Source organism: Neopelma chrysocephalum, unplaced genomic scaffold (genome assembly GCF_003984885.1).
Source record: "Neopelma chrysocephalum unplaced genomic scaffold, ASM398488v2 Primary Assembly neopelma1_85, whole genome shotgun sequence".
Classification (NCBI taxonomy): Eukaryota; Metazoa; Chordata; class Aves; order Passeriformes; family Pipridae; genus Neopelma; species Neopelma chrysocephalum.
This window is the reverse complement of record NW_020897747.1, coordinates 2,794,467-2,809,351: the sequence shown is the minus strand read 5'-3', so window position 1 is coordinate 2,809,351 and position 14,885 is coordinate 2,794,467. Positions and strand designations below refer to the sequence as shown.

Here is a 14,885-nt window from a genome sequence, read left to right as displayed (position 1 = left end):
TCAATATGAAGTATGTGTTTTCTAGATCCAGGTAAAATACTGGCAATTCTTTTATGATAAAATATATTTAGGCTTTTGAAACAGTACAAAGCATATGTTGTTTTCTTATAAAGAAAAATTATCATGACTGTTTGCATGACCAGTGTTAGTGTGCCAAATAATGGCCATGAGCTGGAACTGTTAAAATTAGATAAACAATATGTAGAACTTATATTTATACAACATCAATTTCTTAAGGCAAGGAAATGTGCTGAGTCTTAAGGTTCTGATTTCCAGGTTCTGATTTATTTTGTCACAAGGAATACCATTTTCCTAACATGCAAAGATAAAAACAAAGTTATAATAATTATAGTAATAGTCTTGAGAATATTGTAACACAAATACAACCCAAATTATCTTAGTGTTCCTTAGATTCTTCTCCCTTGGAAATGCTGATTATTAACCCTTGGAGATTGTTTGTCCTCTCTATGGAAACAGAAGGAATTCTGTTAGGCCATCAGACAGGTAAAGGAAGTACAGAAAACTTTTGTCTTGTGTGATCAGACTGGACCAGGCTACATTAATGTTCAAAGCTGCTCATTTCATCCTTTGGGGATAAAAGGCAAGTGATTTCTTTGTCAAGTAGCGAAGTTATGCCCTGGATATCCTCTTCAGAAGTACATTTCATCAGAAGTTGACACAATGCCTCTTTAGGAGAATTAAAAACCTACTCAATGTACCTTTCAGTGTTTATTTCAGCTGAAGTTACTTCTTCCCAATTCTGTAGTGACTGGACCTCATTAAGTTTGACACCATGCAGTTCCAATGTAAATCCATGCCATAATTCCTGTAGGTGCTGGAACAAGCTGCCCAGTGCCTTAGATTCTTATCTTAGCTGAGGTTTGTTTAGAACAATTCCTCAGTCATCATCCAGAAGACTGCTTCTTAGTGATTAATCCGTTCTTCAAGATTTGATTAAAATATTTTCTGTCTGTAAAGGACTTCAATCTAGTGTCACCCAAACCTTATATATAGGACTTCTGAAGTGTACTGTTGAATTGTCCTTATTGCTCTGCTGTGAGAGAGTTTTTCTATTTACTTCTTACTTCCTTTCCCTCTCCATAAGGGTCTTTTGACAACAGCTTCTGGAACACTTTATTTCTGGATATCTTGTGACAGAATTGATGATCTTGACAACAAGAAGCAACTTGCTTTCAGCACCATAATTAGATCATGATTCTGATTGATTATTCATACAAATAAAAAAAAGCCCCAAAACAAAACACAAAAGGCAATTACTTGCTTGCATCTAAGCCTGAGGAAAATATTAAATAAAATAAGTTCTTGATGTGTCTGTAATAGGAACCATTGATATATTCTAATCTTAGGAGAGAAAAATGGCAATATGTACCAGGCTGCTACAGGGTGGTTAGGAATATAAGCCATTGGAAAGCTTTTCTTTCAGGTTAAACTGGTCAAGAGCCCATATTCCTCTTAATTGAGATTCCTTCTTCATCCTTAATAATTATAGAATGTCATGAAACAGTACCATGTTGAGCTGTTCTAGTAAACCTTTGGCTTAGTTTGTAAATTTTAGATATTAATCCAGGTTCTAATGCCCAGGTGTAGTAGGGACTAGTAGTAGGGTTTACATGTTCCTTGGGACCATCAATCAGTCTATGTTTGGGCTAGGAATAAACAAATAATAGGAACACTTAATCTCTTGTCCATATATTTGGAATAATAATACAGTAATTATATAAAGGTTTCTCTCTTGTGACCATTCACTGAACTTTTTTTTTCCTCTCCTGTAAGGAATCAATTTGTAACCTAAAAAATATTGATAGTGAGTTGTGGCAGAACATAAAGAGATAGAAAATTTGAAGATAAAATTGACAGAACACCACATGAATGATGCCTAGGTTTTTAAACTAGCAGATATTATGTCTGCCTGGACTTTCAGTTTGTGTGTTTGTGTAGTATTTGCACATAATTCAATTTGTTTGAGGAACACAAAAAAATTTTTCTTAATTTGATTGGACTTTTTGTCAGATCTGTAAAATTTTATATTAAATAAGGCAAACAGGATTTGCTATATACCAGTTCATCATTATGTAAAGGCAATTTTGTATAAAAATGTATTTTCTGTTCAAATTAGAGAAAAACAAGATTGTGTCTGTAAGCAGTTTTCCCAGAGTTTTCTAGTGTCAGATATTTTGCATTTAAAAAAGAAAATGTATGTCCAAATGAAGTATGGTTCAGACATTGTTTTAGTGTAAATGACTTGAAAATTTTGTTAGGTAGATATATCATTATTGCTGCTAGAGTAATAAAGTATTAAGTTCATTCCCTTATCAAGGGCTAGTGTTTCTATTTAACTTCGAGTGGACTGTAACTGTACCTTTTCAAAAAAAATCCTTCTTGGTTTTAAAATTCTATTATTATTTTAAATGACTAATTTCTGAGCTTTTGGATGTTTTACTCTGAATGAAAGAAATTCAGACAAGCATGTGTGATTTAAAATAAAAAAATATAACAACTGAGAACTTCACATTTATTTCCACAGCTTGGATTTAAAATGCAGAATGCTGTTTTATTGGTGACATTTTGTCATTTTAATACCTCCTTGCCAAAAACTTTCATCTCCACTCTTCTCTACATCTTCCCTCCATTATGACTTTTGATTGAATAGCTGACAGTGGAACAATCTCAGACCACCTTTAGAATTTCAAAGAAAATAAAATTTCTGCTTTAATATCCCCTTATTCCATCAGCAGTAGCTTCTCAGTTAGCTCTCTTCAGCTAAATGCCACCACAGAGAATATATGAGGATTTTAGCTTTTGATTCTGTTTTATCTTCCATGAAGATAGTGCAGCTGATACTTCAGAGCTTTATAAATAGCAACATGAGTATAAATAGCAGCATGAGATTTGTTTGGATCATTTACAGTGCGTCTCTGAAAGGGCAAGTCAGCCAGTACAGAGTGATGGTCTTTATTTTTCTGCTGATCTTCTAATGTATTCAAATTCCCAAATTCATATCATTCAGCTTCAGTTCTGATGGTTTAAAACTGATTTGTCACATGCTTGACAATTTTCAACAACAGTTGAGCTTCTCCTGTCCCGCCTTTTTTCTCATATTTGGGAAAATTGAAACATTTCCTCCTATTTGGATTGTTCCAAGTCTAATGATGCAAGAGCTCATGCTCTAGCTTCCTGCTCTATTAAAGTGCTTTTGAGATTCACGCAGGTTCTTAACTGTCTGTTTTCTTGATATCTTCATGTATCTTTAGACTATGGAGTATTTTTTCCTCTTGTAGTTTCCACTACTTTTAAACTATTTTAATGGTTGCTGAAGTCAGAGAAGCTAGCTTTATTCTACTCTCAATTTATTAAATTAGTAATAAATCATTCTGCTTAGTATACCCTTTATAGCATGGATTAAAGTATTCCCTTTGTGCACTAGAGTGGTCCACGTAGCTGAGAATATTATTTGGATGTACTGGCTGCAGCTGAGCCAAATTAAGATGTTACACTCATGTAGAAGCCATTTGAATGTCCTTCAAAAAACCTCCATGAACCTTTAAACTACTTTCTTCTTTTTAAGAAGAAACTTAGATAATTTTGGCTTCCTGGCAGGATCTTTCTTACATTCATGTATGCTTTTAAAATTTAATTTTTGAGTGCCTATAAAGTTAATGTGAAAAGAGACAGGGACCCATAGTGATCAATGTTCAAATGATTCTGATATTAATTTAATTCAGTGTTACAGCATTAATTAAAAAAATTAAGATGTAGCAGAAAAAGCTCAAAGAAGCCTGGTAATTTTAATGCCATTCCTGAAGATACTAAAATGTTAATTTCTTATTAATAAGAAATGACAGTAGCTTCAGCATGGGAATTTTATTTGGTTCTAAACAGATTTAAAATATGAGGAAGACCATTTAATTATTCTAAAGGAATAAAGTATAAAAGATCTAGAAGGAGATTTGATTTTAAGCATGCAATTTAAAAAAGGAAACCTGATTAACTGATGAGAATCTTAAGATATAGTTCAATTAAAGGGGATTGAGTTATGACTTGTAGCTTAAGATGTGTAGTATGCTAGCTTGTTTCAGAAGTTCTGTATAAGGAGACTGAGTCATATCTGTAGATGAATACTCAGGTGAGATCCAGAGGTACTTTATATCCAAATAAATTTTTGGTTTGTGTTTGAATTATCCTGGTTTCATTTTTTGTTTGTTTGTTTTGGAATAATAATATCACTCTTATTTGAATTACTGACCTTGTATTGAATTCTAGAGTCTTCCTATCAGAAGGGCGGTTTATGTCAGTAAAATTAGTAATATATGAGGATATATATTTTTGTGGGATTTAATGAAGATGTATAATATTATTTTTCTGCTTCATTATCTTTGTTTATTTGTAATCTTTATTGTTGCATTGTGGTGTAAAAAACACCCGCTGTGTATTTTGTGAGGAAGTACAACTTTTAAAGAAAACTGAGATATTCTTACTATTGTGACTGATTTTTTTCAATTTGCACAAGGAAATAGAAAAGCTAAATTGTTTCTTCATCAACTATTGTAAAATACTAGCATCTTATTAAAAAAATACAAACAAAAACCCCCACCCAAACCCCCAAACAAACAAAACCCATTGCATTAATATTGTATTCCATGTAATAAAGCTCAAAACTGCTCTGGATTGAGGACCTGTGGACAGTGCTTGGAACAGCCTGGGTGTGGATGGTGCAACGATCCCAGTAACACTGGTAAAGGACAATGTTTAGAAGGATCATCACGAGGTCCAATGAAGCCTGTTGGTAATGAAATGGTGCTTGATGCTGGTCTTTGCCCAAAAGAGAAAAATTATGAGTGGTCTTTTATCCAGTGTCCAGGTAAGGTCTGCTTCCATTCTTTCTTATATATGAAATAAGAGACATTTCTCTGTTTAAGCACACCAAAATAACATAATTGTTTGAAGTAACACAAATAACATTTACATGAGAGATTTCTTTTTCCAAAATATTTTTTAAATGTATAGTTTGTTAGTCTCTGTCCACTGAACACAAATGTGTTTCCTATCATGTAGGTTCACATGTGAAATGTAACACAAGTAGTTTAATTAAAACTGCCGTTTATTTGTAAATAAGTTTTCACCCACCTTATCCTTCCACTTTTTAATATCCAACTGTATGAATTTGCTTCAGCTCTTGCTTTCTTTTGGCTTCCATATCCATAAAAGAAGAGTGCAACTGGGAAGAAATTGTCCATAGGCGACTGCAGAAGCTTCCCTGCTCCTCATGCCCAAGTACAACTGGCTGTGAGAATGGGGGGCTGCCAAATACCTGAGCTGTGCCTCCAGTCACCCTTTTAGACATTTGGAGTAAAAGAACATATGCTTGTTTAATCTTAAAAAAATCTCTAGATTTAAGCCATATCACTCTGATTACAGAATTTTAATTTTTATGTTAATTGGAAAAGTAAGGAAGACACCTGGTGCTTTAAGACAGTGGAAGCTGAGCTGGTGCAGCCTCCTGTGTGGAAATACTCCAACCTTGAAAGCAGCAGTGTAGTACTGCAGGCAAATGTATAGCACACTGCGGAGTTTGACAGTCCTCCAGTAGTAATTTACAATAAATAATACAGCTTAAAAGACAGCTTGGAAACTTTTTTTTTTAGAATAAATAGTGTACTTGTGCTGAAGGTTTTTTTTCCCAGCAAATGTTCTACTGCTGATAATTTTGGAAACTGGAGCTTCTCAAGCATCAAAACTTTTATGGGTACATGAAACTATGTTTGCTTTTCTGGCTGCTTTTTTTATCAGCGTGTTCTCTGTGTGTGTGTGCATATATATGTGCATGTTTATAAATACAGAGAGAGAGCAGGTTTTTTGGTTTTTTTTTTTTAAGTTTTAGAATAATGAAATGTAAAACCAAGTGAACACTGTCAAATGTTTTGAGTTAAAACAAAAAAATCCTTCAAATCATCTAATACCATTTGCTGAACAAAGAAGCCTCTAGTACATTTTTTAGAAACAATTTCCATTCTACTGTATGAAAACTTCATTACTTAGTCTGTATGTTAAAATAAGTGTATGGTGATAAGTGCACTGTTAGCCTTTCAGTGCAATGCATAGTTTCTACCACTAGTGAAATTATAAGGGTTAAATACGTTGCTTGTCTAAACTCTTTGAGTTAGAAGATTTCATTACTGTGTTTAATGTTTATTCTTCATGGACAAAATTATGTATTCATTGCATGTCCTGGTCAAGAATTCACTGAAATTCCAAATGCTTAATTCCAATGTTCTCTAACTAGTGGGTCATTGATTTATAATTTTTCTAAAAACTAATGCTTAGTTTTGTATGTCTTAATTTTTGTGTTATTTAAAGGATGATAAAAACAACCTTAATTGTAAATTTTAATTTGCTGTAAATTATGTGGTCATATATGGTAGCTCTGAATTCTTACATTTTGTTAAGGCAAAGAAAATGGAAGAGATTTTTAAATCAATTTCAAAAATTATATGCACAATAAGAACCAATGGAATCCTCAACTGACATGACACACCATTGAAAAAATGACGTTTTATAATTGGTGATTTGCCTAAAAATATGTATCTCATTGAGAAAAGCGAAAAGTCAGAAGAATTGCACAGTTCAATAAATTTCAAATTTCGAAGTTGTTTCAGTGCCATCAAACTTAAGTCATCAGTATTAAATAATCAAAATAGTTATTAAAATAATGAGACCCCATGATGATCATTTAAATAAGAATTAGGAGTTCAGTTTTAAAAAGTTATTTTTCCTTTAAATCCTTTTAATGTACATCACTCGCAGCAACAAATTCTCCTCACGCACCAAACTTGCTTTAGCTGAATCTTCAGTGAGGCTGCCCTGGAGAGAAGCAATTTTATGTTTAATTTGCTTTTGACCTCTGTGTTGCAATGACTGGTGATGCTGACAATTGTTGGTAATTATAATTTTAAGAAAATACTAAAACTAGGAAAATATAGAAAAAGAATGTCTGCATTACAATCTGGATCTAATGTAAAGATACTTCATCTAGTTTTAAGCAAACTAGTTAGAATCCATTCACACTGCTTTTCAGAGGAGAAATTTAGACTTCAAAGAAAATCTTGGGCTTGCATTCTACCTGAACTGCTCTTCTCATGGGAGGAGATGTCAACTATGTTTTTCTTTTCATGTGTGGTATTTGCAATTTTATTTATAATAATAGTTCAGTTAAAATAAGAATGTGATAAAATTCTATTCATATCAAAAGAAATACTATGACAGCTTCTTTGAGGACTATTGATTTCAAAGTGACCAGTCATAAAAATGAATACTTTTTTATACTACCTGCTGAATACTAATTTTAAAGATTTGAACAGACGGAAAAGGAGAATGAATTTAAAATATTTATCACCAACACAATTGCCCAGAGGCACTATAAAGAGGATGGATATGGACTACAAAGAAAACTAAATGCATGTGTGAATGAACATGAATGGTTTAGCCAACTATTCATCAGTGCGGCAGAATAATCTTCAAACTATAGGATATAAACTATTTTTATTTTCATCCAAACCACAAACTGTCAATAGGCTCACACAGACTTAGTCTTTTTTAATCTTGTTTGAAGTATGTCAAATGATTGTTGTGCTTCGAATAAAATATGCTGGTATAATTCATTACAGACAATATTCTATGAAAATACCAATAAAAATGAAATTTTATATCAAGTGAAATTTTAATTCTATGACTTCTGTAGTATTTTTCCCTTCACCACATAAAACTAGTGAGTTTCAAACTAAATAAAGCATTTTTCCTACACTAAGATGAAGTCTTAATTAGGCAATCTTACTTTAATAAAACAACTATTTAATGTACTCTGGTTTTACTTTTGGTCTTCTGGGCTGTATTTTTTTTTTAACATTTCCTTTAAGCAATTTTATGTGTAAGACATTTACACAAAACCCAAAATGGAGCTGCATGTCATGCTACTTTTTTGTAGCTTTTCCTGAGAATGGCAACAAACTGCAGAAGGGGAACCCTCCTGGAGGAGAACACCATAAAGGTGTTTGAGAATTAAGTCAAAATAGTGAGAAAACTTAATAGTACAGAAACATTAGATACTTGTTTGCAAGATTCTCTGAGCACAGTTACAAAAGAAGGAAGAGATTGTCAACTGGGGAGGTTTAATGGTTTATGAGTCAAGCCTGGCAATGGCTGTAAATATATTAAGTTACTAAATTATAAAACTGATCTAAAAACTTTTAAATCATGTAGTGAGAATCTTTTTTTTTTTTTCTCCTAGCCAAGACACGAATCACTGTGACATTTAGATTAAAAATCCAAATTTTAAAAAAATACAATCTTACTGAGATAACAGTCCTCTGCTGAGTCTTACACCCAGGTTTGCCATGGTCTGACATTTGACAAGCTGCTGTAATTGACAGTTTACTAATCTGCTGAGCACGATGAGTTCTGAGGTCCCACTCTATAGAGAGGTCATCCTTCAAAACCTGGCAGCAGGATCAATGATTCTGGCAGGATTCACGTTGTGATTTTGCTGCAATAGTGATCGGTGTTTTCTGAGTTTCCTCAAAACATGAATCTCTGGAGTGGAGCTATGGTGCAAGATCAGTGGTTTATAGTGCTGTTATTTTACAAAAAGCAATTTTATGCTTTCAAGGTCAGGTGTAAAAAAAAAAAAAAATATCAATAGAGTCCAGTTTTTTTCCTTTCACTGAAATCAACTGTAATGAGGAGGGACTGGAGCTGTTTGATGTTGTCCTGATGTCCTTAAAATTGTTTTGTATGCTAAAGCTAAAGAGGGTCAAAACTGTTAAAAATAAGATGTTATTTTGTTACTTTATTTTACAAGTTCTGTCTCCCCAGTAGATAAAAATTTGGCTACGAGTTGTTCACGTTCTCCATCACAGTAGCCTTTCAAATGTTTAACAATGGGTTGTAGGTATTGGGGTTTTTATGTAGTCTCAGTTTGTGACTTACTACCTTTTAAAAGATTTCTTAAGTGACTGGACAGCATTTTAAAGCTATAAGGAATAGATGGCAGAAAAAAAATGGCAAAAAACCACTTTCTCACACACTTCAAATTCACATGTGACTAAAAAGTCAACTTTTTTGGTCTTTTGTGTGGATTCATGTTGCAATACTGTTTTAAAGAGGTTCTATGTCAAAGTACAAACTTATATGCTGGTTATTAGTCAGGACTAAACTACTCAGAATTAGATTGTACTGTAATTTTGTAATCACATAGGTATGATTTTTTTCCAAAGAACTATTTAGTAATGTAACTTTTAAACTGTTATATTCTAGCTTGCCAGTGTAACGGCCACAGCACCTGCATCAACAGCAATGTCTGCGATCAATGTAAAAACCTCACCACAGGAAAACAGTGTGAGACGTGCATGCCAGGATATTATGGGGATCCCACAAATGGAGGACAGTGTACAGGTAAGTCCTTCTGCTGGGAGGAAAGAGAAAAATACCAAAATGACATTCCTGTTCAATGTTTACTTTATCCATTGCTGAACTGGAGGATTCTCCTTGAATTGAAAGAGAGATTGAAGTCCAGTAATCCAGATAGGTTTTGTATATTGTGTAGGGCTGCTTTTTTATTTGCTTGGGTGGTTTTAAAGTTGACAGTAACTCCTTCCCGTAGAAAAAAATGGCAGAAGTAGGAATATATTCAAAATGAAAACTCATTAAGGTAGTTGACTTTGAATCTAGGAGAGTGCTAGAAAGTTTAGTCCCATTCTCCATTACTGATGTTTCTTTAACAGGACCTTTTCTTCTTAAGGTGTATTTATTCATTTAAAGGGTTTGTTTGTTCCTCAGCACTCAATAGGCAATGCATAAAGCTTCCCATCTGGTAAACTCAGGCACAGTATGTAAAAATTGTGTTCAAGGGGATGGAAAGATTAATGTCTACCCCTACTGACAATTGAATGTTTTGCTGGTGCTTTATGATGCTTTAAATAATTCTTAATAGTTCTCTTTTTTTCCTGAAGTTGACAAAATGTTCTTTTGCTGTCTGTATCACCTTTATGGCAAAATGATGTATTCATACAGCTTTTATTCTTCAGGGATACATTAGCTATCAACGGAATAAGCATTCCATCACCTTTAGTGAAATATGCGTGGTGCAATAATGACTAAAATCAATTTATAGGACCAGTAAAATTATAAATTTTACAACTTGTTTTTTCAAACCTAGTCTGTAAGAGCACATATTTTTATTGGTAGGCATGATTTTAACAGGAGCTATTTTGACTAAAGAATGGTTTAAAAAATAAAAATGATAATTATTTTGAGGCTTTATCTGCATCGGTATATCGTGTTCTGTAGTATAGAGCCCATAATAAATATGTTTACATCTTCAGGATATTTTGAAAAATTGAGTCATTGTGAACTGTTAGATTTTCTTCAGTATCATGATTACTGTCATAGAGGTGCCCAAATTGTGGGCCAGAGTTTTCTGCAGGAAAAAATAGCAGTGATCCATAGATAAGTCACATCAATGTTACTAGGATATAAGAGGAGTTTGTGAGTATAGTTGGGATCGGGCACTGTAGGAACATAAGGAAAGAAAGTGATGTTTCTGGTTTGTTTTTTTTTTCCTCCTTCAATCTGGTAATGCTTTTGGTAAGACAGAAAAAAAATTCTGCACGGTTGCAAATTAAAGTAGAAGCTTATGGAAAAAAATACAAGTGGAAGAAAGGACAATCCAACCAGAAGCTGAGCTTACGTGTGACTGAAATAAAGAGAAAATAAGACAGGAAATTATATGAAATAGCCAATCAAAGGACAAAAAAATCATGAAGCCAGTCATCCTTATTGTTCCACCGTGTGTCACTTTGCTGCTGCCAACTGAGTTTCTGGCTGGACCTTACCAACTTTTCTACTTAGACTAAGCCTTCTATGAGGTCTGCCTGAGCATGTGGTGCATTTTTTCCTCAGAGCTCCTGAGTAATTTCTGTGAGGATCCATATTGAAAACTTTTTAAAGGAATGACAAGATAATGAGTATAACTCTTAAAGTATATCTCTAATACTGTAATATTCTTCATATATCAAGTTGCTATAGTTACAAGGGCATAACTTAGTTAGGAACTGGAGAGCAGTCGAAGCTGGGAAAAGAGGTTATACTTGTGCTATATAAAAGAGGTTATACAGTGGAGAGGTAAAGTGGTGTACATTGGGAGAAAAACTAAGAATCACTTTCCTAACATTCTCATGACATAGAATATTCTTTTCAGAGTGTCCTGACAAAAGTAATTATGTATTCAGTACACATATTATGTTATCTGCTGTCATGATATATATACTTATATGTAAAATATGACCTCCAACTTAGTTTGACTGTCAGTGATGCAGATTAATAATTTGCAAGAAAATCTTCCTTTTCTTTTATAGGCTGGATTAGCCTGTGTTGTTCCTTAGATCCCTGATGATCTTGAAAAGAAGGAGAAGGAGATATATAGCAAGCCTTGCAGTCCTTGGAAAACTTTTTTTCCCCCCTTAACTATGTTAATAGTTTCCTTAATCCTTTCTGGTTATACTTCTAGGAGGTCATGAAAAAAGCTGTGAAAGAAGCTGACTGTCCACCTCTGAGTGACCAATTCTGTTCTGACCTTTGCCCAGGGATGGAAAAATTCTGTACTTATATAATTTTTTTTTCCTACTTTGGTAATAATGATGGCTTTATAACTGTCATCAAATAACTGATACATTCATAGTGGTATTGCATCATGTTATGCTATCGAATTACTATGGAATGAGTAACAGTTGTTATAGGAGAAAGATATAATTCATGTTTCAAAAGGTTTTGAATAGTTGTGATTAAAGAATGGATAAAAAAATTGACTTTTCTGTATTTTCACTCACTATAATTGCTGACATTTCAATAGCTTTGAAACAGATTTAAGGACTTGCTTTGCATCCTGATATGATGCAGGCTTAATAAAAGTGACAAACCTCAAAAAAGGAAAAAGAAAAGATGGAGGCATAATAACAGGCTTCAAATGCATGAAGGGAAACTGAAAAGAGAGAATGATGATAAAATGCCTTTTCCCCCCACCTCCATTTTTGTTGAGGAGGAAGAAATGGTGTTAGACTGCAACAAGAAAGATTAAGGTGGAATACGAGGAAAATTTTCTACTGGCTAAACTGTAAAATAGATTGCCTAAAGATGTTAAGAAATCTGCATTATCACACTATATTTTTCAAATTTTCAAACATCTCTAGCTTTGGAAATGGGCAGTGGTGTAGCTGATTCCACGTGTCTTTCTCCAGTCCTAATTTTCAATAGAGTTTTGGGAGTCTGAGATCTAGAAAGCAGAGATTTACTGAGTGAAGATAAAGTATTCCAATTATATAAGAAAATTATCTATATGTAGCCAAATGGCTATGGATATTTACCCTACTATGAGTCCTTAATGTTACCAAGATGTTACTAAGTTTCATACTACTTATTTTTAAATCTGTAGCATTTTTGTTATTGTGGAATTAAAAAGCTTTCCATCTAATGCAGGTTTACTCTGTAACTGGCACTCTGGTTTATTTTTGTGTCAGAAGGGTGTATGTTGATTGCTGATGGACAATAATTTGACAATGATCATATTTTTTATAAATAATTATTATTCTTTTTCTTCTTAAAATAACCATGCCTAATACCAATTACTCATTTAAATTCTGTTAGTTGAAGTCTCTTTTCAATACAAAGAATGAGAGTTAGAGTTTGTATTCTGGGTGTAAAAATGAACTTTATATTCAGTAGGCCTAAGATGTGCCTTGCAGTAAAGATGTATGTGCTCCTTCAGTTCTTTGACGTTTCATTGTACAAATATATAGTTTGAATTATTTTATATTTGATTCGTTGCTGTATTCTATACAAAAATCAGTAATAAATTACAGAAATGTTTTAGAAAGTTAAAGGAAGTTCTGTGACTGTAATTTATTACAGTTAACTGTTCTTATACTAATTAAAAATGGTTTCAGGTAGTCTGTCATTTCAAATAGGTAGCCATAGTACAAAATTAATTTAATTTCTTACCTTAAATTATGAAATAATTTTAGTTGTTCAAAATACCTTGCATTTCTTCTTGGAAATAAATGATAGTGCACAAATTAGGAAGTCCAGACCCTGTAGACATGCTTAAGATTTGTAATCTAAGACCCCTGTATGGCAAAGAAAAGTGTGAAGTGATAGTACCACGCAAAGTTAAAGCATCCTTTTTAGGAGTTATCTCAATGTGCAAGAAAATAAGAGGGAAGGCAGAGGTGAGTTCTGAACATGAGGGAGTGCTCTAGCAAGAGGCAGGTTTGGGGTTCCAGACCAAACAAATCCATGAGCAGCCCTTGGAGTTTTAAATGCAGTGCTGTCAGCCTGTGACAGAAATATTTAAGGACTGAGATCCTCTAATGAGCAGAATAAAGCACACTCACACTCTGTTGTGGTGTAGCTTAGACAAGAGATGCACAGCTCAGCCTTGTGTGTTTCTGAGCAGGAGAAGCTGCTGAGATATGGGACACCTGGGAAGCCTTTTAGCTTGAAGTGTTGAAGATTTTGAAGACAGATATTCCAAATCACTTTGATTAATTTTTTCTAAATTTTAGTCAAGTCCCATTTGAGGTACAATTTGGAAGGCACGATTATCAAAATTCCGTAATAGAAGATTCATCATTAAATATTAATTTATTTTGGAAACAAACCAGCTTTGACTGTAGATGGGAGCAGGTCCTGGCTTGCCGTCCTGGTGGCTTCTCTTAGTGTTTTGTTTTCTTCAAGGTCATATTCTGTTATGTACTGCATATCCGGGAAATATACAATTTTTTAATAGAAATTCTATAGAAATTGTAATAGAAAAAATAGAGTTATATATGTACTACAGACTGCAGCATAAAACACCAGGATAAAACAGTTATGGGAAGATTGCTTGGAACAATTTTGTGTCATTTTAGCAACATTTTTTAGCATTGATTTCAAACTTATTAATCATCTGCTTGTTGTCAGTGTTAAGAAAAAATCACTCTAGCTGCTTATCATCTTGTCATTTTCTTTATGCATGGTATTTTCAAAAAAATTATTCTTAAAATTTATGAGATACCAGGAAAAAAAATTCTTTACAGTAACTTTTGATACACATGAGGAATGTATAATACATTTAATAATAATATAACATAAGCATTTTGCTGTATTGCCATTTTTTTTCATAAAATGATAACATTCCAAATAGTGTTCAGTTTTCCCATAATTGTACTGCCGTTGCTGTTGCTTTTGCAGTCGGAGGAAAACTGTGAGTACCAGCACAGCAGGAACATTGTGTTTTAACTTGCACTGCTTGTTCTCTGAGCAACCTTAAAAGGCTCAGTGTCTAGGACACTGATGACCATCCTGTAAAAGCCCCTGACCAGACAACCTGTTGGGGTGGAGTTCTTTAAGCCAGTCTGAAGCATTTCTATTGCCTCAGTAGATCTGTCGCCCTCTCTGCTATCTTACATTGGACATTTCTAATGCTCCCCCCAAATTTGGTTTGTAATGATCCTGTTTGAAAATGTGAAGTTAATTTTTTACTGGAAACATAAAAATTTTTTTACCAGAACTTCAAATTATTGTTAAAAGTGAACCTGTTAGTAGTGAGTATAAACTATGTGTGCATCAGCCAGTAGCACCCACAGCAGCCAGGTGAGAGGTAACTTTTTTCCTCCAGTACGTAGAGAGTAGGACAGAATAAATTTGATCTGTTTTTCTTTTAAAGCGTCTGTCTCTGTAAAAGCATTTCTTTTGTGGTGTCATTGTGTAACTTGGTACTTTTCACCTATATTTTTATACATGTATTCACCTATATTTTTATATATGTGTGTATATACATC

The 14,885-nt window shown here is 33.5% G+C and overlaps 1 protein-coding gene across 6 annotated transcripts in view; it reads left to right on the top strand.

Annotated features, from left to right (window-relative positions):
• ATRNL1 (attractin like 1) overlaps positions 1-14,885 on the top strand; it is a 531,556-nt gene that overhangs the window by 173,302 nt on the left and 343,369 nt on the right. For all 6 annotated transcript variants that reach the window (XM_027692113.1, XM_027692108.1, XM_027692107.1 and 3 more), the window contains 2 exons: positions 4,670-4,879; positions 9,328-9,465. In XM_027692113.1, coding sequence (XP_027547914.1) covers positions 4,670-4,879; positions 9,328-9,465 — 348 coding nt within the window. The remainder of the gene's footprint in view (positions 1-4,669; positions 4,880-9,327; positions 9,466-14,885) is intronic.